This window comes from Odontomachus brunneus, unplaced genomic scaffold (genome assembly GCF_010583005.1).
Source record: "Odontomachus brunneus isolate Ranch 3 - 2012 unplaced genomic scaffold, Obru_v1 Obru_scaffold_031, whole genome shotgun sequence".
NCBI classification, from domain to species: Eukaryota; Metazoa; Arthropoda; class Insecta; order Hymenoptera; family Formicidae; genus Odontomachus; species Odontomachus brunneus.
This window is the reverse complement of record NW_022639481.1, coordinates 92,129-116,283: the sequence shown is the minus strand read 5'-3', so window position 1 is coordinate 116,283 and position 24,155 is coordinate 92,129. Positions and strand designations below refer to the sequence as shown.

Sequence of the window (24,155 nt, the reverse complement as noted above, 5' to 3'; positions counted from 1 at the left end):
TCTCTCTCTCTCTCTCTCTCTCTCTCTCTCTCTCTCTCTCTCTCTTTTTTCTCTCCCTATTTTCCTCTTCCGGATGAATGCCGTCAGCGACGGCTTTTCGTGCTCGCTCAAAATATTTATTTATTATTGTGCTAATTTCGTTTTCAGCATTGTTGTTCATATTTGTTATTCTTATTATTTGACGTTGTTTACTATTTCTCATTTATCATTTTGTTTTGATCTCAAAGACCGAGATCCAATTCTTGTATTAATTGCGTGCTCCATTTATCAAGAGAGAGAGAGAGAGAGAGAGAGAGAGAGAGAGAAAGTAAAAATTGAAAAAAACATGTAGATTGTCTTATTGCAAAATATCAAAAGTAAAAGAGTAAAACTTGCAAAGTTATAATGTAGAATCGAAATTTCGGCTGGAGATATTTCAATACGCATTATAATTGTTGCAGCGTCAATTTAATATACTGAGAGAAAAATGGTATTTGTAACTATAATCGTACAGAGAAATAATTACTATAAATTATGGTCAAGACAACCATTTTTTAGTCAATTGTACTATAATTTTAGTAATAATAATCTTATTTGTATGTTACTATTACTACTACTACTATCTTCGTGCTGGAACAAAAAAAAAATATGATTAGAGTCAAATTGGGCCTAAACCATATTTAGTTGTTACATAATTTATAGCAATTACTTTATAGCTATATAATTTATAGTAATTACTTCTCTATATAATTATAGTTATAAATACCAAACATTTTTCTCTCAGTATGTAATGTTATATTTAATATAGCATTTTCTGGAATTTATTGGAACAATAAATTCCAGAAACAATCCTAACAAAATGCCGATATCATAATAGTGCCTGAGTTCAAAGTGATCAAAAACTGGCGCACGATATCACGTGGATTTCATGCCGATTGAAAACCGCGAACTAAGCAATCTCTCAAACAGTTCGTTAATCTTAGCATTCTCCTATCAAGATTTTCGAATCTGATAAGAGCCGCGGAATAAATACATATAAATTGCAATTGAAACATATCAGTCAGAGATACAAAATAATTTAAATGTTTGTGATCTTCAGTCAATAAATGTTCATAATCATAAATCAATAAATATTCATAATCTTCAATCAATAAATATTCATAACTCTAAATCAATAATCTCAGATCAATGCGATTTACATTAATACGCACACAGAAAAATAATAATATAAAATATCATTTTACTGCTAAAAAAAAGCGAAAGAATATTTTTTTGATAATAGTCCTCAGATATGCGTTCATGACGAATTAAAAAAAAATCTAAATTAAAAAAACCTAAAAAATTACATAATGTACTTAGGTAAAAGGTGTATTTTTCTTCATAAAAATATTATAAAACTTTATTGAAGAAAAAGTTAATTTTATTCTATATAATAAGAATTTTTTCTGATTTAATATTCTTTATTGAAATGAACTGGCCGGAACAGTTAGCTAAATTTACTATTCAGATTTCGAATTGTACTTTAAATAAAATCTGATACTTATGACGAACTTGTAATTAAATTACTTATAATATGGATATAAAGACTTATAAAATATTTGAAATAAATAACATTTAACATCCTTCAATGCAGTATGTATTTTTCTGTGTGCGTGTACTACGTGATATTACACTCTGCGAGTGTGAAGTTTAACACTCACCACTTCGTTGAGGTCCAAGCAGACGCGCTGACGAAACTCGTCACCATGTCCCAATCCGCGTCGCACCGGAAGTCCAGCCGTTGTCCCTCGTTGTCCCGCGTTGATTGCATTTCACGCGACTACACTCGGCTGCACTCGCGACGCGACTAATGTCCTTTCAAATGGTGTTTAACGAATCAAGCACGCGCCAGTTGCGAGCGTTTTGCGATTCATCTCGGAACGGAATCGACGATTTTGATCGATGGAAAACGAAATCGAAAGCTAAACATATAGAACGCGTGTCTCTGACAAATATCTGTCGTTTTGCGATTCATCTTGGAACGTAATCGATGATTTCGATCGATGGAAAACGAAATCGAAAGCTAAACATGTCGAACGCGTCTCTACAACGAATATCTGTCGTTTAATGGATCAATCGCAGCATCAGCGTTGCGAGCGTTTCGCGATTTTTCTCGGAATAGAATTAAAAACCAAACATGTCGGATAAGCGTCTTAATGAGTGCCATGAACGAACGTTTATCGCGGCACGACAAACTCTGCGGCATTTCAGGAGCGCGATTCGCGAGACGCGAAAAAGAAAGAATATAACGTAAAAAATCGCGAACCAAGCACATCAATCGCGCCCGTCGCGAAATTAATCCAAGCCAAGCGACGTAATCCTGAGTGGCGTGATATTCTCACGCACGATGGCTTCGCAACAGCTTTTGCGAAGATCACTTCGCAATATCTTTGCGAAGTTTGCTTTCGCAGTAATACCGCGAACTTAATTGAGCGGAAAAGCGTTGCGTAAATTTTACAGCTAACAATCGCAACGATTCTTCTACGAACGATGAAATTAAAAATGAAATCTATTATGTTAGATTCCTCCATGATACTGTGTCGAAACTTACTTGCGCGAAATTGTAAAAACGTTGGTTTTTATCACCAAAGACGTAAAGATACATATATAGAAATCTAAACAATATCAACAAATATGCGACTTGCAAATTCTCTCGCGAGTAACGAAAGTACGAGTGAAATCGTCGCGTCAAATTCTTTCGCGATGCTCTATCAAAACTTACTTCCGCGTATTGAAATGAATATAGAAACGTTTGTGATGATTTAGTAAAGTTCATCCCGACGTGAAAACACATACGATAAATCTAAGAAATCTCTAATCGCGACAATTGCGTGAAATATATCAATTCGACTAAAATAATCGCGCGCGATTACATTTGTTATCATAGTTATGCAAGAATGATCCAATCCGCAAAATTATGATTTTTAAGTTTTTGTTGGAAATTTTGTTAAGTAGTTCATACGTTCTTCTACATAAAAAAGATCTAAGCCTTATGGACGTCTAAAATTAATGAAAATTTTTATTTCCTGCTAAAACTCAATTATATTGATGTATTTAATGAAGTGAAAGTAAAAAAAGGTGTACCTTTGAAAAACAAAATTAGTAGAAAAAATTAGAAGAAAAACACTGTTAAATTACAATGCATAAGTCGCGAAATTTAGTCATTTTCTTATTCTCTGCTACATTAACAATTCCAGTACAAGAATGCGAAGGTGTGTTTTTGTTTTGAAGGTTGCGCGCTGCCTTAGAAGGTCCAACAATCTTCGAAACAATACGCACGCAATTATATGAGAACAAACGATTATACGTGTTAGACGTAAACGTGAAAGCAACTAGTTGCGTCAGTTTCCACTGATTGTATCTTTTTATCCATTTTTCAAAGGTTGAGATTGATAATGAATAGCTTAATGAATAAAGAAGAAAACATTGACTTGGATTCAGTGTTATCTGTACTTTTTAAATCGTGTATCAAATTTTCATTTTTCCCGAGACGTACTTTATGTAAGTTGAATCATTTTTGCATAACTACGGTCTAATTCTCTTCATAACACTGCTCAAAACAATTAAGAGATCGCACTGAATAAAATGCCGTCAAATAATGTCATAGCTTGAACATAATACAAGAAGTAGTATAGAGATTGCATTTATAAACATATTCTCGCTAAAAATTAAAATTAGATATTAAGTTTGAGTATTTGACGTTTAGCATATCCACTATAGGTGATATAAATATTTGAAGAAGCGATCTCGCAATTATTTCGAGCAGTTTTGTTTTCACTCAACGGCACGTACACATACATGCAAGAATCTACTAGTAAATCGCATTGATATGGATAAAATTTCGACGAAAAATTGATACGAATAAAATTTAGCAAGAACCCGTCAAAGCCACCACCTTGAATGTTTATCATTTTCCCATATTTCACTCACCGAACAGCCAGGGCCGGCCACGTTGAGCTGCAAAATCTGAAGCAAAAAGAGAAAAGAAAACAACGTGATTAGTTAAATTCAGCAATTCGGTCTAATGAACAAATGCGTATAGAAATGCGAATGGGCCCTTTGCGGTCATAATTCAAGACATTCTGACGGCTATATACCGGCTCTCGACAGCAAAGGGTTAAGAAGAGAAATATAGAGTCCATGAATTTACCTTCAAGCCGACCCTGCTTTGCCCGAACCGGATCCTCCGGTACGGCATTCGCATCCACCGGAACAGCTTCCACCCTCGCAATGTGGTCGTAAGCTCCGTCGGGTCTGAAACAAAAGATAATTTTCCTAATCAGCTGTAAAGCCATAAAGAAGATGCTCACAGTTCTCAACAAATTGTGAGAAACAATCCAAATATACAACACAAAAATATTAAAATGCGATTTTCGACTGTATATTTCTGATTTAAATATACACTGTGTGTGTGTGAGAGAAGAAATATTAAAAAAAAATATATATTTTGCGAGACAAAAAACCACTAATAAATTTTTATGTTAAAAAAATTTTTCTTTTAATCCTTAAAGTAGTACGGCCGAGAAAGCTTCGTAGTAAAATATTAAATTTTATATTTATTTCAATTATTAAATTTTTTTTAACGTGTAGCAAATATACATTAAAGAATTTTTATTCTGTTCCTTAAAATTCTTAGAAAAGAAATAGTAATAAAAAAAAAGAAATCTAGACACGTTTATTTAAAAAAAAATCCACCCATTTTAAATCACCATTGAAGAAATTAAGTGAGGAAATGTATATTTATCTCAGAAACGTAGCTTTTTGTAAAAGCAATCGTTTATCTTATATAATCTTATAAATAATTTGGTTTTAAATAATAATGTTATTAGTGCTCGCCGTGTAGAAATATTTTTTGTTTTCACATATTTCTCCTCAATATAATAAAAGCAAAATATGATAGTCACCCATAGCTTTAAGGATACTGCCACTACTGCTCACGACGATCACGATACGATGATCACACACACGCGTACACGGAATATTTAATATAAAATTATTAAAACATGACCGTATATTTTTCGTTGAAATCTAACAAGAGCGAAATGTAACGATCAGCTTCAGGTTTAAAGACACTTTTACCGCTCACGATGATCACAGCGCGACGATCACACACGCGGAATAACATAATTCGTCTCGTAGAAACTCAGATCAATTTAGGAAAATCGGAAAATAGCGCACGCGACGCCTCCCGTCGCTTTCGCGCTCACGCCTGATACTGATATGATCGCTTGTTCCGCGTGCGTATTGTCCTGAGTTACTCGCTGACTCCCAAAGCAACCTTCAAAACAAAAACACACGTACGCTCGAGATAACGGATAGTTACCTAGCAAAAAATTATCGTGCCTTCGCATTGTCGTACTGGAATTGTCATTGTAGTAGAGAAAGAGAAAGTGGCGAAATTTTGCGACTATTATACACCGTAATTTAACAGCGTGTTTTTCTTCTAACATTTTCGCTATTGATTTTATTTTTTAGAGATACAATTTCTTCCACTTTCACTTCATTAAATACATCAATATAATATAGTTTTAGCAAAAAAAATAGAAGTTTTAGTAAACTGTTAAAAATAAAAATAGAAGTTTTAAATAAAATTTTGCTATTTTCTTTTTTTCTGATAATTTGTATTTTAGAGCTGATTTGTTCAAAGTGCCAAAAAAGCTGTTTATTCAATTGAATAAGGTAATTTTTAAGATACGATATATTATTAAAATAAGATATTATTAATGGTGGGGTAAACACACATATATCCTAAACATGAAACTATGTTCCATTGGTAGTAAAAGATTTAATTGTCTTCATCAAACGACGAGTACGCGGGAATTATTTCACGGAATCGTAAAGCATCAGCCTTTTACGCTTCGTCCAGGATTCGACCATTCGTAAGTTAAAAATTCACAAAGCCGAAAACGCGGATCATAAAATATTCAACAAATTGGCAATTAAAACAATCATGCAAATTTTTCGAAAGCTCACGTTTCCTCAGCTGCTTTAACATCTGTGCTTTCGTTAATGAAAATGGAACAAAGACATGATACTTCAGTACGAACTGAGGACACAAGGAAATCTAATTCAATTCGTACTCGATAAATGAAACATAATTCACGTGCGAATAAAAATCTTTTTAAACACTCCAAATTCTCGGATTATCAAAGCTTCGGATTTTTCCCTCTCGTGTTTGCGCACGTCTATACGTTTTAAGCTCTTTGATTTCACCTTTTTGAGGTCGGAATCGTTTCAGCCCTGGACTTTCGGGAAACCCGAGATTCTCGCCTTCTCGCTCTTACTCCTCCCATCTTTCCCGCAGTTGTTATCTCCCGGAGGGTGAATAATTAAAAGCAAAATAAAAGAAAAAGGAGAAAAGAAATCAGTTAAAAATCTATTTCGAATTCTGAAAGCAATTTATCGGAGGATTAAGACGGACAGAATCCTTTAATTAAAACGGACGGATTTCAAAGGCCGAGCGCTCCATTTATTAGAATTCTTTCGCGGGAAACCGAAAAAGGCCATAAAAGCGGCAGGCGGTCGAAATCGAGCGGCGATTTTATTCTCGTTCTCGCGCGGAACAATGGCTTCATCGGCCGCGCCGCGTCACGCAGAGGCCATGGAATGATCGATCAATTGGAGAATGACCCATCATCCGGATTACCTCTCAGTCCATTTCCTTCGTCCTTTGCCACGTCGCGTATTCGCGGCGGGGTGGTCTTCGCCGTAACGTGCTTCAAGACGAGCTAAAGGGATCGTTCGAACGTGACAGCGGCTCGGGGAACTGAAATAATTACACTTGTTTCTGAAAACTGCCCGCCCCCCCAAATTTCGTGGAATCCTCGAGTTTCAAGAATCGATCGCTCAAAGCCCTTCTCGACGGACACGCGCGATTCATGGAACAAAGCATCGACAATCGTTAAACTTTTTACGATTTTACTTGTGGCATATAACTTTTTATGCTTTTGCTTGTGGCATATAACGTTTGTTCACAGAAACAATTGTGTTAGATACAGAATGTTTCCGTGAATAAACTTTACACAGGATGTCCCAGATTGATCTCCGCAACGTTCGTGGGAACGAATTGAAGTGAACATAAAAGTCCCATACCATTTTGCAATATTCGTTATAAATCTCGAGATATTAATTAAAAAAAATTAATAAATGATCACGTGCGATATGGTAAATGAGCTGTAGTGGCGCCGTCTGCCGTTGTATACTTATACATTAAATCAAACTGAACACAAAAGTTCTCTACCATTTGGCAAATGACGACATATATTTTTAAATATTAATTAAAGAAGATTTGTGCATTATCGAGCATAATAATGCAACAATTTTCTTTCATTAATAACTAAAAATCTACGTGGTTATTTGCAAAGCAATAAAGGGCTTTTTTGTTCAGTTTGATCTAATGCATAAGCACATGACAGTACACATCGCCATTGAAGCTTATCTACTATATCGCGCGTGATTATTCACCAATCTTGTTTAATTAATATCTCGAAATTTATTGCGAATATCACAATAAAACAATATGAGACGTTTATATTCGCTTCATTCTCTAACTGATTCTACGTTCTCATGAAGTTGCGGAGACGAATATGGGACACTCTGCATATCCCACAGATCAATTTCCAAGTATCCCTTCCACAGTGTGCGCGCCGATTATCGTACGCGTAATAACATATAATTGATACAGGCCGATTGTACACAATAGGATCATCAATGTAACGGTTTAAGAGCCCTTCCCAATGGACGCGCAGGATTTGTAGTATGAAGTGTGTGTGCGTGCGTGCGTATAGCTTTGAATTAATTATTAAATTGTCATAATCGATACGTAGGCTGGCGACATAATCGTTCTGCGTCAAATGGGAAAAGAGATTAGCCGCGCACAGTTTCCAGGTCGGAGAAATCGATCTTTGCGAAAAGGACGCGTACGACGATGATTTGACGCTACTTGATTCGCGGAAAATCATCGCTGCGTCGCGAACGCGGACTTTCTGCTGCAAAATTATTTATTATAATTTATTTATTATAATATTAAATTGCATGAATGCTTTCTATATCGTACACCAGGTAGATCGTCAAATTTACTGCTTGCACAGTGACTTATTATGCTACAGTTTTACAGGGTTAAACAAATGCGCAGTGATTTCGGCGGTAATTCTGTACGGTCCAAGATCTCAAAGAGATTCTGTTGCAATTCTGTACTCTACACTATTTTCTCCGTGTACATACTTTTTGAGCGCGGGATTTCGGGCGCGATTCGCCCCCGTGGGGTACCTCGTCGAGATTACGAGCTCGCAGTGCGATTGTTAATATCGAGCGCAGGGAAATTCATTTCCGCTCGGCGTCTAATTGGACGTAATGCAGTCGCCAAGTTAAATCTGATCGGCGCGCGCGCACTTTTAACCGTGTCCGCGCGCTCGCAATCAGCGCTTATTAAATTCAGCCGAGTTCGAATATCGTGACGAAGAATAAATAGGATTTCTCCTTGCTTTATTGCAGCCCGCTACGGAAATGAAGTGCGCTGACGTGACTCGGCACGCCGATCGATCTAATGTCTCGCTCGACCGTGCGGCCCGCATGTGCACGTGCATCACGACCCGCAGAAAGTTTTCAGGATGCCGCAACGAATATCTATTTACCGATTATTTATGGCGCCCGAACGCGCCATTCGATGGAAACGCGCGGTCGTGCGAACGAATTTCCGCGCGCGCGCGAGAAGAGAGAGAGGAAAACAAACGCGAAAGAAATATAGATAAAAGTACCCGCGATTTCTTCCTGACTTATCGTAATTCGTTTCCGATGTCATTCAAAATTGCGTTTCAACGTTGAATCCTTCAATCGATATTCTCACTGCCGATTCTTCTTATCCTTATTAGCTGTTTCAATTTCAATTTTTTAATTCAACACCACAAGTTGTACATATGCCCGGAAAAATTTCGTGGTCAAGCATTAAATTCCATTTTTTATTTACTTAAATTATTTTCTTCGTATTTCTTCTTTTTGCTCGCTCATAGCGAATGCAAGTGAAAATTAGATATATTTTACATTTTACTTTTCAAAATTCTTCTAAAAAGATAACAATAAGGAAAAGAAAATCCACACTGAGAGAAAAAGATATTTCGAAGATAGCAAATAGTTATTTAGTAGATTGTTGTAATAAGATATTTACTTAAATTCATTTATTTAAATAGAATAAATAATTGCTTTCATAAAAAGATAAAGTTTTAAGAAAATTCATATTTTCTTATTTGAAAAATATTTTATATTAGTATAAGTAAATTTTTTACTAATATCCGTCGAATAAGTATTTTCTATTTTTTAGATATTTTTTCACTCAGCGTGGATATACTTATAAAAAAAACTCGTCCTGGGAGAATCACGCAGTCAAGTCACTACTGAAAGGATCAAATTTTGTCGACTATTCAACTTTCAATTTTAATTTGCAGAAACTTCCTTCAACCCCGCCAGATCTTTCACTTCATACATTTCATACATTTATACCGCAAATTTTGCGATTTTAATTAAATCTTTCGTATCGATCACCGAATTTGATCGCGATGTGAATTTTTATCTTCCGATCGTGTCTTTGAGTAAATCATTACGCTCAAGATCCGATCTCCATGATCTTTGATTCGTGGAAGTCGCCGAATCTCCCGGAGCCTGGGGTCCGCGCAATTCCAGCCGGATCCCGACGGATAAGAAATCGGCGTAAGAAAAAGGGAAAAAAATCCGGGCGACATAAATCTCCGCGCGTAATGGTGCTAATCCATCACCGGAGGGAATTTATTCGAGCGCGAAATGAAATTTTCGGCGCAAGAAGCGCCATGAGCATTTAAGGCCAATAAAAGGCTGCCGAAGGCGCGTGCCTGTGCGCGGCGTATCGACCACGTATAACGCATAACAACCGCATAACTGCTTCCGAGAAGAATCTATAGAGGTGCATGTGCGTGCCGTGTAAGAACGGAGGCGGAGAATAATATATACGGGGGAGATATTCAGATACCTATTATTTTCCTATATCTCGCACGAATATCAAATAATTCAAACTGAACGCGATTTGATATTTAAAACGAGATGCGCCACATAAATGTGTTTATAATACAAATAATTGGTATTACACAATTTATTGCGCTTGTGGCGGATGAAATAATCTGAGGGGAAAAACGATTTTCATGCCGGTGGAATTGCGTACGATTTGTTAAATGAAACGCACAGAACAATTATTACACTTCCCCCCTTCCTTTCTCTCATCGAAGGAAGCGATTTAGCAGAAAACAGTAAATGAACAGAAGTTACCTGCGGTTTATTAGATAAAACAGAATTTATTGCGCATTTACTGTAACGAGTTGTAAGAGGAAAGCTATGTTCTCGAATATCACGCGTTGCGATGAAGTGAAGTGTGTTAAAATGGCTTTCGAAATTTTGGCTCTATGTTAAACCTTAAATTCTATGGCGCAGTAGAAGCTAAGTTAACAAAGTAGCTTTAACTCTAATAATACCATTTACTCCTACCTAATAATACCTTTAACTTTGATGATGTCCGAAATTTTTCTTCTCTCTTTAGCGTCAAAATAAGTGTTGAATAAAATAGTGAGACTGAAAGTAGAAACAAAATTTCAACTTGGATGAATACGAAAATATCGAGAGCAATTGACAGACGCAACGCGACGGAGTAGAGTCTAAAAATAAAGCGAAACTCGATATCTCATTATAAGACTACCGTCTCATTCAGCGATTTAACTTGCTCGGCGAATAATTAAATGCTCACGCCCCGGGAGAAATAATAAATCTTATTGTATTACGCTTCCGACTGATGCGCGCCAACTGTCCCTTCCCCCCCGTCCTGACGCGCAAGAGCCCCGGCTAATCCCTTCAAAAATAATTGATCCTGAAGGATCGAGGGTATAGTTGAAATCGAGGGATATATTCCTAAGTGGATTAAGCGGCCGGCTTAAGTCCGGCTCAAGAAGTTGCCCCGTTGCCAAAGTGGCGTGTTTAATAACGGCGGCTGCGGTTGCAAGCACGGCCCTGGTAATTGTTGCAGAATTTCGAAAGCCTGATACACGTCGAGTGCACGGGGAATGTACGCGCGCGCAACGACGCGGCCGTCCGTTGCCGCGTAGATTGGAAGAAGGGAATTTGCGAGGCGCGCCTTGCATCAAGGGTGCACGAGAGCAAGGAGATGAGAACGAGGTGGAGAGATCCGAGGAGCTGGAGGTACAGGAGGAGGGGAAGGTGGAAACTCGATGGAAAATGCACGTCGCCGGAAAATGCGCGCACGCATCCCTAAACCGCTCTGTACCGAGAGAGAAACTGACGAGAGAAACGCTAGTCGAAGGGAAATCGTTTGCGGCTTCGCAAACGATCGTGAGACACGAGTCAAAATTTTAGGGCTTATTTTTGGGCCTGAACGTTCTGATATCTGTATATTGTGAAAGATCAGTGTACCAGGTGTAGAAGTATGAAACCGGAATTCCCCTATAAATGGTGCCAGCGTTCAGTTTAGTGACCGTAAGACCGCTACTGCCGCGCTATTATATTCTCCTAACAGCTGACGAATATTGTCAACAAACATAACCCCAACTTTCATTCTCTAGTATATTTTTGTATAACCTTAAACATGTCACGTTTCGAGCCTACTAACTATGATTTGCGGACAGCATTGATTTTCTGTTATCATTTAAAGAAAACTGCTGCAGAATCACATCGAATGCTTGTCGAAGCTTACGGTGAATATGCTCTTGGTAAATCTCAGTGTTTCGAGTGGTTTAAAAAATTCAAAAGTGGTGATTTTGACGTGAGGAACGAAGAACTATGAACTATGAACTATGAACTATGAACTGCTGAAACCTGGTCAAACCGTCAATACTAATCGCTACCAACAACAAATGATCGATTTAAATCGAACATTGACTAAAAAACGACCAGAATATGCAAAAAGGCAACACAATGTCATTTTGCTCCATGATAATGCCCCATCACATACAGCAAAACGGGTCAAGGAAACGATCGAGTCGTTCAGTTGGGAATTACTACCGCATGCGGCTTATTCTCCAGACTTGGCTCCGTCCGATTATCACCTGTTCGCATCGCTAGGACACGCTCTCGCTAACCAACGCTTCGATTCGTATGAAAATGTGGAAAAATGGCTAGATAACTGGTTCGCTTCAAAAGATGAAAAGTTTTTTTGGCACGGCATTCATATACTGCCAGAGAGGTGGGAAAAATGTGTTCAAAACAGTGGAAATTATTTTGAATAAAGTATTATTTATCACTTTCGAACAACAGACGTCTTATTTGTATAAAAAAATTCCGGTTTCATACTTCTACACCTGGTATATGGAATACACATAGAAAATTTGATCCTACACGCAAAAAAAATTTCAGTTTGTGCAACCAACTAGGAACTAACTAAAAATTAGATAATCAGAAACGATATCTCTGTTATGAAAACTAATATTTCTGTTGTCGCAACCGAAAATATTCGTCTGAACATTCAACGATATTAGAACTCGGTTGAGGCAACTGAGAACAATTGACTATATAGAAACCTCATAAAGGAATTTTTCTGTTCCTATATCCGAGTTTTCGTCTGATCCCTGAGCAACTGAAAATTCGGTTGCACCAACAGAACTTTCCGTGTACTTAGCATTTCTAAATGGCAGAAAATGCATAAAATACCACCTGTAGGTTCTAAAGAAGGCCTCTCGACAAAGCTGGTAGATTAAACAGAATCAAAAGAAGTTGAGACTTCAGAATATGAAAATACTAGGCGTTAAGTGGCACATTGAGATCAAAAGGATCAAAATTTCGACTCGAGACGCACCGTGATGCGTCGTGACGTGGCATATGATATGAAGAAGCGATGAAATACGCGTCTTGTTTCGTCTTTCGGATACTTTGCATATCCGCGGTACTCGCAACGAGCAAGCCTCTGTCCCGCAAACGTGTGCCTTTAATCGCAGCAATGCTGCAAAAAATTCGCCCCGCCGGCGGGCGTAATAAATCGCTCTTTATCGCGATTCGCGCGACTATCGCGACGGCGTTAATGCGCCAACTCTTCGAGGCTCGGCACGGTCGTTCTGGTACGGCGAGGAATATTAATATGAGTCTAATTTATCGCGACGAGCTTATCGCGCGTGACTCTGATTAGCATCCCCGGTATCTCTCACAGTACTTTCTATGCGTTGGCAATCGATATCCCATTTAGGGTGAAACGAGGCCCTCGCTCAGCAACAATATGAATAGATAATCCATCGATTCGTTTATTTCTCCGCGGGGAATATCGAAGGTGAGAGAGCGCGACGGGAGAAGAGTCGCGATCGATCGCGCAATGCGGCGCGCGCGACTTAAAAATTGTCGAATGTCATTAGCTGTGCAAATCAATTCGGTGCTTCTATCTTCAGTTAGTCATAACACCGCTTCGAATTCAAATATCTTCTTGCCGTTTGGTGGGTTTTGAAGTGCCGACCTTGAAGTGTAAAATGCGCCATATACCTAGTAACATAAGCTCACAAAACGGTATTGAACACGATGGCGTGCGATAAGCAGCATATCAGATACTGCATTCTTTTCGCTTTTCGATTAAAAAAAAAAGTGCTGCTTAGGCTGCAAGTATGATTTTCTTAGTTCTGGGTCAAGCTGCTATAGCACACAAAACCTTACTGATAAACAACACTCGCCCGCACGACAAAGGACACTATCTATTCGTTGGACTGGGAAACTCACCCCCATGCGGTTTATTTACCGGACCTGACCCCTTCGGATTACCATATACCCCGATCGCTCCAACACCACCTGACTGATATATACTTTAAAAGTGTGAATAAGCGATGAAGATGCATCGACAGTTTCATCGATTCAAAGCCACCGTCTTTCGATAAAAAGAAGAAATTCGATAAATTGAGAAAGTTTTAGAAAATGATGACGAATATTTCGGATATTGACATATTTTTTTTTTTTGTAAATGAAGGCTCAATTTCTCCAAACAAAAGCACCGAATAATTTGCGCACCTAATATATTGCACGCAGGGGTGAAAGGAGAGGAACAGACGAGTTTCGAGGTTTACAATTTCGGTGTAGCGCCACGTAGATAACGTTGTGTTCGTTTTTTGTTTTGTTTTTTAATTTATATCGAGAGATATCAAACGGAGTCGAAAAAATCAAATTCGGCGATTGAAAAATCGCGAAATAATAATATCGCAGCGATGGCTCCGATATAAATTCAATGCTCGACGAAGAGCTGTATTAATTACAGGAATACGCGGATATCAGTATGCAAAACTCATCGCCCGAGATACGTAGGTGTGAACTGTGTTTTTTTTGCCGACCTGCTTTCTCTTTAATATTCAGTTTTCCTCTTTCTTTCTTTCTCTCTCTCTTTCGCGTGCGCCCGCGCTTAAATTCCCCGAATCTGATCAAAAACGGAACGACGAAATTAGCCCTCCATTCGGAGATACAAAACGGAGAGAGAACGTAGGTAGTATTATTTCAATAAACTCGAATTTCACATACGCGACAATGTATATTTTAATAAACGCCATTCAATTCGCGATTACATCGGGCGAATTTGCCTTAGCCGTGACTGATTTTGCATGCTCGGAACGGTGCGCGTATCGTCATAAGCGCCGCGTAATTTCCTGATTAAATGCGATTACCCGGAATACAACTAATTCCCGTACGCGGAAAAAAGAATGCAATTTGCCCGTTGATCGTATCGTAATTCTCCCCTAGGCCAGCCGAGCGCGTGGCTCTTTTCTGCAGTTAGCGGCCGCGCACTTCAGCCGATTCATAATTAAACAGAATTAAATGGCTCTCGATTAAACATCCGACTTAGCCCCCACCTCCTCCTCCTTCTGCACACCCGTCGTCCCGAAATAGCTGCAGATTACCCTTATCGTCACGTCGATGGTCGATTGATATTTTAATAGCGCTTAATTTGAATGTTAATTCAACGCGCTAATCAATCATCGCGGGGCGCGATAAGGCGCGTCTCGCGTGCGAGTGCAAGTGATGTGTGCAGCACCTAGTACGAGAAGTAACGACGAGGCGAAGGACGAACAGGTGTCCCGATGTGGGCAGGCCGGCGGCGACGCTTGCGCGTCGCAACGCTCCCTCGTCGAAGGGTGGACGCGCGGGTTGGGGCGGTGGCGGGCGAGGGTGAGAAGCGCCGGCAGGTTGGGGGTGGCAGCGGTGAAATAAAAGCCAGTGGGCTAGTAGTCCGCGGCGAAGCAACAACCCTCGTGGATCGTTGCTCTCGCCCTTCGCGCTCCGCTCCGAGGTCGACTCGCAATTATCACTCGCTCGCCTTCTCCCCCTTTCTTTCCTTCCTTCCTTCCTTCCTTCCTCCCTTCCTCCCTCCTCCCGTCCGCCTGCCCGGCCGCCTACGCTCCGTTATCAGTGACGTTCGCGCGCGCTTGGTGCATCCGTTTGAAATCACTGTCGCCGACTTGTCGATCGGAACAGGGAGAAAGAGAGAGGGGGGAGGTGGAAGAGAAAGAGAGAGAGAGAGAGAGGAAGAGTGTGTCCTGTCACCATGGAGGAAAGTTCGGCGAACAATGTGCGTCCCTTGCTCGCCGCAGCGCTTTTCCGAAAGATCGGACGGGCAACTTCGTGTTCCGCGAGTTCCCATTAGATAGAGCGGTCGCGGCTCGATTTGAATTCCCCCGAGCCTGCAGAAATTCCCCGGGAGCCATCAGCGACAGAGAGAGAAGGAGAGAGAGGGAAAGTCGCTTGTGAATTTGTCCTCGAACTCGTATTGTTTTAATTGATCCCGACGCGCTCCTTCGAATTCGCGTTCGCGAAGAGGAATCTGCGGAGGAAATTTCAGTGCGGCACTTCGTCGCTAGCTCTATCTTTCTCTGTCTCTTCCTCTCCTCGAGTCGGACTACCGCGAACATATTCCGTGACCACCGAATTTTGGTATCTGCGAATTTCCTCGAATTCATTTCAGTAATTCAGCTTTCCACGAACTCTTATTCGCACTCCTCGGAAAATCCCCCGGAGTGTTTCGGTTTCTCGAGTTTCCCTCAAAGCGCCCTTTCTCGAATTCCCGAACCTGTGAAGATCCCGTCACCTCGCGAGATTCCGGATGCTTGAGTTTTTCAGTGACGTCGCCCTTCTCGTTTCCCACACCTGACGTCTCATTAAGCAGTCCCGCAAAATTATCGCGCTATTCATCCGTTTGATCTAATTTTCGTTATCGCTTAATCTTTCTTTCTCTCTTTTTTTCTTACAGAAAAGTCCACTTCCTCGAGACAATCGCGGAAAATTTCCAACTCTTCGGGCTTGCAACTAGTGGAATTATCGGCACTTTTATCATGAAACCCTAAAGAACGTCTGCTGAAATATTGAGGGCTGTAATTCCGGGAGCTGTTGCAGTCCAGCGACTTCCCGCGAGTTTATGAATCATTGGACCATTAATTTTCATCCCGCCAGCATCCCGATTCGCTGTTCCATATTTGAGAGCTATAAATCGACCGGAAACACGCGAAACACTCGCAAGTGCGAGGTTTTTTCAGAGGCTGCCCGCTCGAACGCGCAAATTCGATTGAATCCGCGATAGACTAATGACAGCGAAAGTTGAAAGTTCTCTGGTAGTCCTCGTATCTGCCAAGTGATAATATTCATGATCGTTCGCGCGAGCGATCAGCTCGTCGATGTAACCTGTTGAGCGTGTAATCCTCGCTTTTCACCAATATATCATTCGGTATATCGGATCAGTCGCATCGACGAAATTGATTCGCCATCGACACTCGTGACTCGCCGAAGACGCCAAGAGAGAATGGCCTCTCCCGTCTTCGCGCCGAAATATCCTGGCAGTTTTACTAGCCCGCCGTCATGAAAGGATAATGGATGCGAGGATCCGTGGTGAAAACACAGGAATCAGGCGTCGAAAAGACGTAGGAAATCGTCGGAAAATTTGTGAGCTCCTCGAATCTTTCAATCTCTATTTTCGGTTCTGCAGACAAATTTCGAGTTCCCGGCTTTAAAGTATTCAGATCCTCGAATCATCTCAGAGCTCTACAATAATTTTTACTTCCTTGGATCTTTATTCTTCTGTCTTATGAATTTCTTAGCTCGCCAATTTCCCGACTTCGCATATTTTGCAAATTTCGGGTTCCCGACTTCTACCCTCAAATATTCAGATCCTCGAGTCATTTTATCCGCGATATAATTGATATCTTCTTGAGGCTCTTTATTCTGAAATTTTTTCACTCGTAGGCATCCTTTTAACTCGCCAGTTTCCCGACTTGGCAGATTTTCCACGAGCCGGGCTCGTGGCTCGAGTTTTTATTTCACAAATTCCCGACATTCCGTATTGTTGGCCCTCGATATCGCGGCTCTGGCGAGCTCTCGTTCCTCGAATTTCTATCTCTTGAAGTATTTCAACTTTCATTCATGACTTTGCCCGGGTATCCTCTTTTTTTCCGGCTCGCGGTTTAACACAACGTCCCTTTATGAAATCGACTCGCTTTAATTTCACTCAATTATAGCGCATATCCCTCGTAATCTTCCCGCCTCGTAAATCCTCAGATCCCACGATACGTTCCCAACTGTTGACCGCAATCCGTTACAACCACCGTCGACTATCCCGACAAATCTCCATTCTGTGGGCCCGCGTTGGCGTCCTTTAACGAGCCTAATAGTGCGCGATTTCGCAGATGGAGAATCCTCGCGTGCCGTGAATAATAAAAAAGGAGGGGGGGAGAGAGAGAGAGTACGCGTTTGAGTGCGTCAAGTTCCAACTGAGCGATGACGACGTCGACAATTGTGAGTGTCGTCCTGGCGGATCCTTACGAGGATTCGCCGGCCTTGTGGGACGCTGCGAACTCCAGCGAGATCGACTTGGAGGCGAGTACGAGCTTCGACGCAAACCAAGACGAGACAGAGCAATTCAACAACTGGTGGGCGATGCTGGCGCTCGTCCTGGTGCTGGGAACGGCCGCGGGGAATATCCTAGTGTGCATGGCGATCACCTGGGAGAGGCGGCTCCAGAACGTCACTAATTATTTCCTGATGAGCCTGGCCATCACGGACCTTATGGTCGCAGTCTTGGTGATGCCATTGGGTATTCTTACGCTAGTCCGAGGTAAGCTTTTCTCCACAGGGCTTTCCCTCACGACTGATGTTCGCGCTGACGGACGCTCGTTCTCGCGAGTTAACAACAGGAAAAGCCCGGATTCGCGGATGATTTACGCGCGTCCCGACACGACTCGGCATATATTTGATATTGGGTGATATTAAATTTTCCCATATGTGATACCTAATATTTATTGACACGTATTCGCAAGCGCATTTCGTTCAAATGTTTAACGTCTAATATTTGATGTAACTTTAATGTGCCTATATAAATTATTATCTTTAACAAACGTTATTTAACATAACAAATGTTAAATAACAAATGCAAACTCTTTCTCCTCCCACTGGTTATACGTGTGCGCTTTAATTGTGAAATTACACGACCGACTCTTCATTTATTCGGAGCCTTAATTATAAGGAGATACGACTTCTCCGTAATAATCTCGAATTTTCTTGACGCGCTGACATTTTACTCATTAAAAACATTAATTGCAAGTGCATGTAAACTTTTACGTCCATCTGGAGGTCTCCCGACATTTTCACTACTCTCTCCCCCTCCCTTTCATTTTCACATTTGCTCAGCTTTACTAATTATTAAAAGGATTAATTAAAGGCAAAAACAAGTTGCTGTAATTATTTGGAATTTTCTCGTAATTTTTTTCAATCCAATCCCCACATATTTTTAAAAAATTGTTTATTTACATCACTGTTTGTTTGTTAAAAATGTGGAATTTAAATCAATCGCAACTATTTCTCTTGAACAGTAATCATAAAAATATCAAGAATAAAAATAAAGTATATAAAAACCTATCGGTTTTAACTTATCGGTTTTCTCTTCTTCTCTCTCGTGTTGCGAACTGTCTGACTTATATCAGCTTGTTCTACTTGATAGAACAAATTTGTTCCATGTTGAACATTTTTATTCGCAACTAAATACGAACGATAGAATTCGCGATAACAACAACAATCAAGGAATAATCATAGCACTATAAATTTCAGCGTTATTAGCGGGGAATAATTACGTGCATATTTAGAGAACCTGGAAGGAAAGGGTTAAAAATATCTAGGGCGTTCGTAGTGAAACGTTAGCCGGTCGGGAGAAACTCGCCGAGGAAACAAACACCTGAGCGATAGAAGAGCACTATTTATAGGCCAATCGCTATTTCAAGTTATTTGAGAACGCAAAAGGAGAAGATACGAATTCGCGCGAGATTCGCACAAACAGCGCCATTTGTCACGACTATTATGTTCATATCTGAAAAGGATACTCTAGAGCGACAGAGTTAAAAATTGTCCGGCATGCCATATAAAGTGCCGTTCGCCTATTTCCAGCGGTTCGAGAAGGAAGGTGGAGATCGCGTAGGGCGCGCAAACCGCGTTATTTGTCGCCGGCGCTCACCGTGTCTGCCGGCAGTGGAAACGAAAAAAAAAAAAAAAATAGTCGGTAATTGAAACAGGAAACATATTTCAACGGCGAAGGCAGGAGGTTATTTATCTACGATGTCGCGCGTAACGTGCAATAAATATTTTAGATTTCGAAGAGTAGACTTATATACGTATATATGTGTATAACACAGTAAATATTAAATATCACTCACTCGTCATATGTACATATGTACAGGTGTATATGGATATGCGACAAAATACTTATCGCGAATATAGTGGCAGTTCTTTACCGGCAACGTGTCATGTCGCGAAACATCATTCGAATCTATTTGAAAGTTTACCCAACACACCACCGCGTGAAGTACCAATGCCCCGATACGTACCCAGTCCTAGACATTCGTATTGTTTTGGTCTTTAAATGCGAATATTTAAACTCTCAACATGAGATATATACAGAGTGAAATGAAGGATTCAAAAATAATGGGATAGATAATACTTGCCAAACTAGCAATAGGATGAAAAATATTTAGTGAACATGAGTCGAAAAATCAATCCTTTTGAGAGTTAGAGGCGATTTTCAGTTTTGATGATCTACATGATGTGTTAAGATTTTGTTGAGACAGCCTGTATTACAAGCGTTGTGAAAACAGAAGATTATATGACAACATTTTAATCACGTGTTTATAAAAAATGTTTAACATGTCCCCCTTCTATTTCTACATACAATTCTCACACACAAACATACACAAAGGATTAATTTACTATCTTAATAATTTACTATCTTACCTCAATTCGTGATATTAGATATTTGATTTGTAATCTATGATTACTCAGCTATTGCTACGTAGTTGCACAGTTATGAGATAATCTTCTGTTTCCACGTCGCATATAATAACATAAACAACCAAATCATGTACATCGTCAGAACTAAAAATCGCTCCTACCTTTCAAAGTGTTTTTTGACTGATATCTTCAAATTAGTAAACACAATTTTTCTTAGAAGTCTTGAACCTTTTTCATTAACATTCAGTATACATATATTAAATACACACATGTATTATTGTACTATCGTAAGTTTAAATATCCGTATTTAAAGACCAGAACAATAAGAATGTCCAGGATTAAATACATCTTCGAGAATTGGTACTTTTACCGTAGTCGCGTTCACGTTCGGGGTGACCCGATGGCGAGCAGGTTGAGAAAGATTTCCCATCGTTCCGAGTGACATGTACCGCCCAGAATCCGCACGAGAATCGACGAGAAGAATATCCTGAGGGAGCGACGCTATTCACAATCGTAGTCGTTCGCTGTTCGAAGAGGGATTCGGGGGAGGCGAAATTCGCGTAAGAACGCTATTTATCGTCGGCGTTGACGTGTTCACGTAATTGGAGAAGTTGAGAGAGCAAAGGGTTTAAAAATTCACCGTCAGTATTGCCGCCGAATGAGACATCTCTCTCGACTCGCGGTGGCGCAAAGATCATGAAAGATCGGGAGGAGGAAAAAGCCACGATATGTGTTAGGAGGGAAAAGTTGCGGGACGAAGGGACGCCGTTCGCCGAGTTCGGCCGAGCTATTTCGAGCAATTTGGCAAGCGAGCGAAATTCGCGTAAGGGCGCATAAACCGCACTATTTATCGCCGACATTACACGGGCTCGCATCGGTCTTCTCGCGTGATAGGTGGCTCTCGCCTTTACGAATCGCTTCGGAGGAGCTCAAGGCTCTTTGTTGGCCGAAACGAGCGCGCTTATGCATAATGGATCAGCGTGGCAGGTGACTAGTGATGCTTACGATACTTGCTCTGTGATACCGTGCAGTCTCTGACATTGATACGCGTATTATTCCTCGCGTATCGGCCAGACGACTGAATAAAGACGTCAATTAACCTCTTCACATTGCAGCGCGAGCAGAAAGCTCGGTTTTAGCCGAGGAAAAGGAGGAGAGGGAAATTCTCCTATTACAACCAACGAAACAGGATGAAAGCGTATGTTTGACTGGGCTTTTCGCGTCGCGAGTTCTCTTAATTTCTCTTAATTTCTCATTAAGAGAATGATTTATACACTGAAAAAAAGTGATTGATTCAATAAGACTTTGCTTGAACGAACAAAAGTCTTTGAAGCAAACGTTTAGTCGATTCAACGAATTAGTTGCTGTGATAAGAGTTGTATCAATTGGTTCAATGATAGCGATTTGATCAGTAACTATATCAATAACACGTAACTTATCGTTGAGTTAACGCATTATTTGTTCGATAGACAAAATATTTCAAAGGATTTCGTCGAACCAACCGCTTTTTTCTCAGTATAGGGGAGCGTTTTTAACACACGCAATGTCATGTGTGCATGCGTGGCTGTGAAGATTTCATACTTTTCACCGTTAATTATACAGTAACCGAGTGCAAGTGAATTATTATTCATTTCCTCGATCAACATTGGCGATAAGTGCGCTGCCGTGATATGCAATGATCGGATGGATAATAAGTAACAACGACGAATGAAAGAAAATCTTCATTGAAGAATGCGGTGATAATGAGAAATTTCCCAGAGAAACGATAGGAAATCCCTAGATAACCCTAGATTATCAATACTAGTTTTTTTATGAGTACATTTTAGAAGATCCCGCCCTCCTTCTCCATTAGAACTGCCTATTTATGCAGTTTTTTAAATAACATATTTTGCATTTTCGCTTTCTTCTCATTAATTTCTTGTTCAAGAGAAAGGTCCTGACAATAAATAATCGAGAAATGCCAAAAAAGGCGAATATTAGTAACCAGCGTCAAGAAATTTATATTCCAGACAGTTAATTGGATCGCGTCTTTAATCACGATTCGCGGCCGACGCGCCACGTGCTTGCGTGAAACGACGACTTCATTTAGCCGAGGTGGGTTCAAATATAGACGCGCGCCGGCGGCCCACAAAAGAAAGCAGCCCTGCGCGCGCTCGCGGGAAATGAACAGGGAAACGAGGGATCGATGCGCAGAAATAACCCTAATACGCGTTTATGGGATTTACCGCTTTGACTGGAGCTCCTGAGGGAGAGAAAAAAACTCGCACCCATGCACCGGTCACTCACGGCTGTTGATTTCACTCACTCACTCACTCACTCTCTCTCTCCTTCTCTCTGCTTTAAGGACATCCATGTTACGTGCGCAACATGCATTAATGGTGGTCCGCGGTATTCACGACGAGAGGAGGCCTCGCCGTGACACGCGATTCGCCAATTCTTCTCGTTCTTTCGCGAAATGAAGCAGTTGAACCGTGTAATAAGCGTGTAAGCGAGAGCCTATATGTTTCTTAAATATTATGGAGAAATTGGACGGCTAAGTGTAAACGCGATCGTTGCCCGACTTAAAATTTTAGCCTAAGACATATACAGGTAGTGAAAAATGATTCAAAATTTATGGGATAGATAATACTCATTAAACTGAGTGAAAAAAATTTAATGAATACTCAACTCGAAAACTCAACTTTTTCAGAATTAGAAGCAATTTTCGATTTTGACGATGTACGTGATTTATTTGCTTATTAAGGTACTTAAATAAGAATATTACTAATGATACGGCCGTACTTTCTAACATCCATTTATCCTGAAGAATCAATATTTAATACACGTAGAAAGTGGAACTTAACCTACTTAAACCTACGCTTCTAAATGGCAGAAAACGTACAGAATGCCACCTGTAGGTTTTAAAGAGGATCTCTCGGTAAAGATTATAGATTAAATAGAATCAAAAAAGATTGGTATAGACTTCAGAGTGTCAAAGCAGATGTTGAATGAAACGTTGAGACCGAAGGTAGGATCAAAATTTCAATTCGGATAGGACGCAATCGTTGCGTTTGTTTTCAAAGAAACTGCCCAGGATTTAAAATATCATGCGATTCAAGTGACATCAATCGGAAATTCAAGAATCATCTCCAACTTGAAAGATGTCAGTCCGATGACGACGGTGATCAGCCGCAAGGATCGCGAAATCCTGGCGATCGATCCGCGAGTACCTCCGCATCTATTAGTAAACTTTTCGCAACGAGATAATTACTAGCATAAAAATATGAGTGAAAAAATCACAGCACCAAGGATTCATTAGCAAGGAAATAGATTTCAGGATGGCAGTTCTTAATGAGACGAGCGAAGGACGCAAAGGACGTCGGATCAAATGGAATATTCATCAGGTATAATTATTCGTTCGCCGGGAAACTTTGGGAGATCGGCCGATTAAACGTGGATAACGCGATAATTTCAAGGAAGGGTGTGAAACCTCCGTCCCCGAGGGAGAACGAAGAAATACAAGACGACGGGGAAAAGATCCTGTAGTCTCAACATTGGGAGTGTCGGACATCCAAAGATTTATAGGTTCCACCTTTTAATAGTAACGGCTTTTTATGATACGAGAATGTAAGCGAATGTCTTGAGAAAACTCTTTAAATATGAAAATTCGAACACTTCGGAATTCTTACGTAATTATTATCTTATTATTAATTATTCTATTACACCTTATTCTGCTGTTCAATTATTTCATTATAGTCTAATTGTGAATAGACAAATAAATAAAAAAATTACTGAAGGCAAGTAAAAACTGAGAGAAAAAGTATCTGAAAAATAAGAAATATTTATTTAACGGGCAATAATATATATATATATATATATATATATATATATATATATATATATATATATATATA

The 24,155-nt window shown here is 40.0% G+C and overlaps 1 protein-coding gene and 1 long non-coding RNA gene across 3 annotated transcripts in view; one reads left to right on the top strand and one right to left on the bottom strand.

The window, feature by feature from the left end:
- Positions 1-3,858: 3,858 nt before the first annotated feature.
- The window catches only part of LOC116843257, a 45,511-nt gene continuing 25,214 nt past the window's right edge, over positions 3,859-24,155 (bottom strand). The window contains exons 4-5 of the long non-coding RNA XR_004377864.1: positions 4,169-4,272; positions 3,859-3,984 (exon numbers count right to left, since the gene is read on the bottom strand). This is a non-coding gene — a long non-coding RNA (uncharacterized LOC116843257). The remainder of the gene's footprint in view (positions 3,985-4,168; positions 4,273-24,155) is intronic.
- LOC116843255 (5-hydroxytryptamine receptor 1A) overlaps positions 15,239-24,155 on the top strand; it is a 60,505-nt gene continuing 51,588 nt past the window's right edge. Inside the window, exons 1-2 of one of the 2 annotated variants that reach the window (XM_032813529.1) lie at positions 15,239-15,571; positions 17,676-18,103. In XM_032813529.1, coding sequence (XP_032669420.1) covers positions 17,767-18,103 — 337 coding nt within the window. In that variant the 5' untranslated portion in view covers positions 15,239-15,571; positions 17,676-17,766. Of the gene's footprint in view, positions 18,104-24,155 lie in introns of both variants that reach the window. The other variant, XM_032813527.1, reaches the window with a different exon arrangement.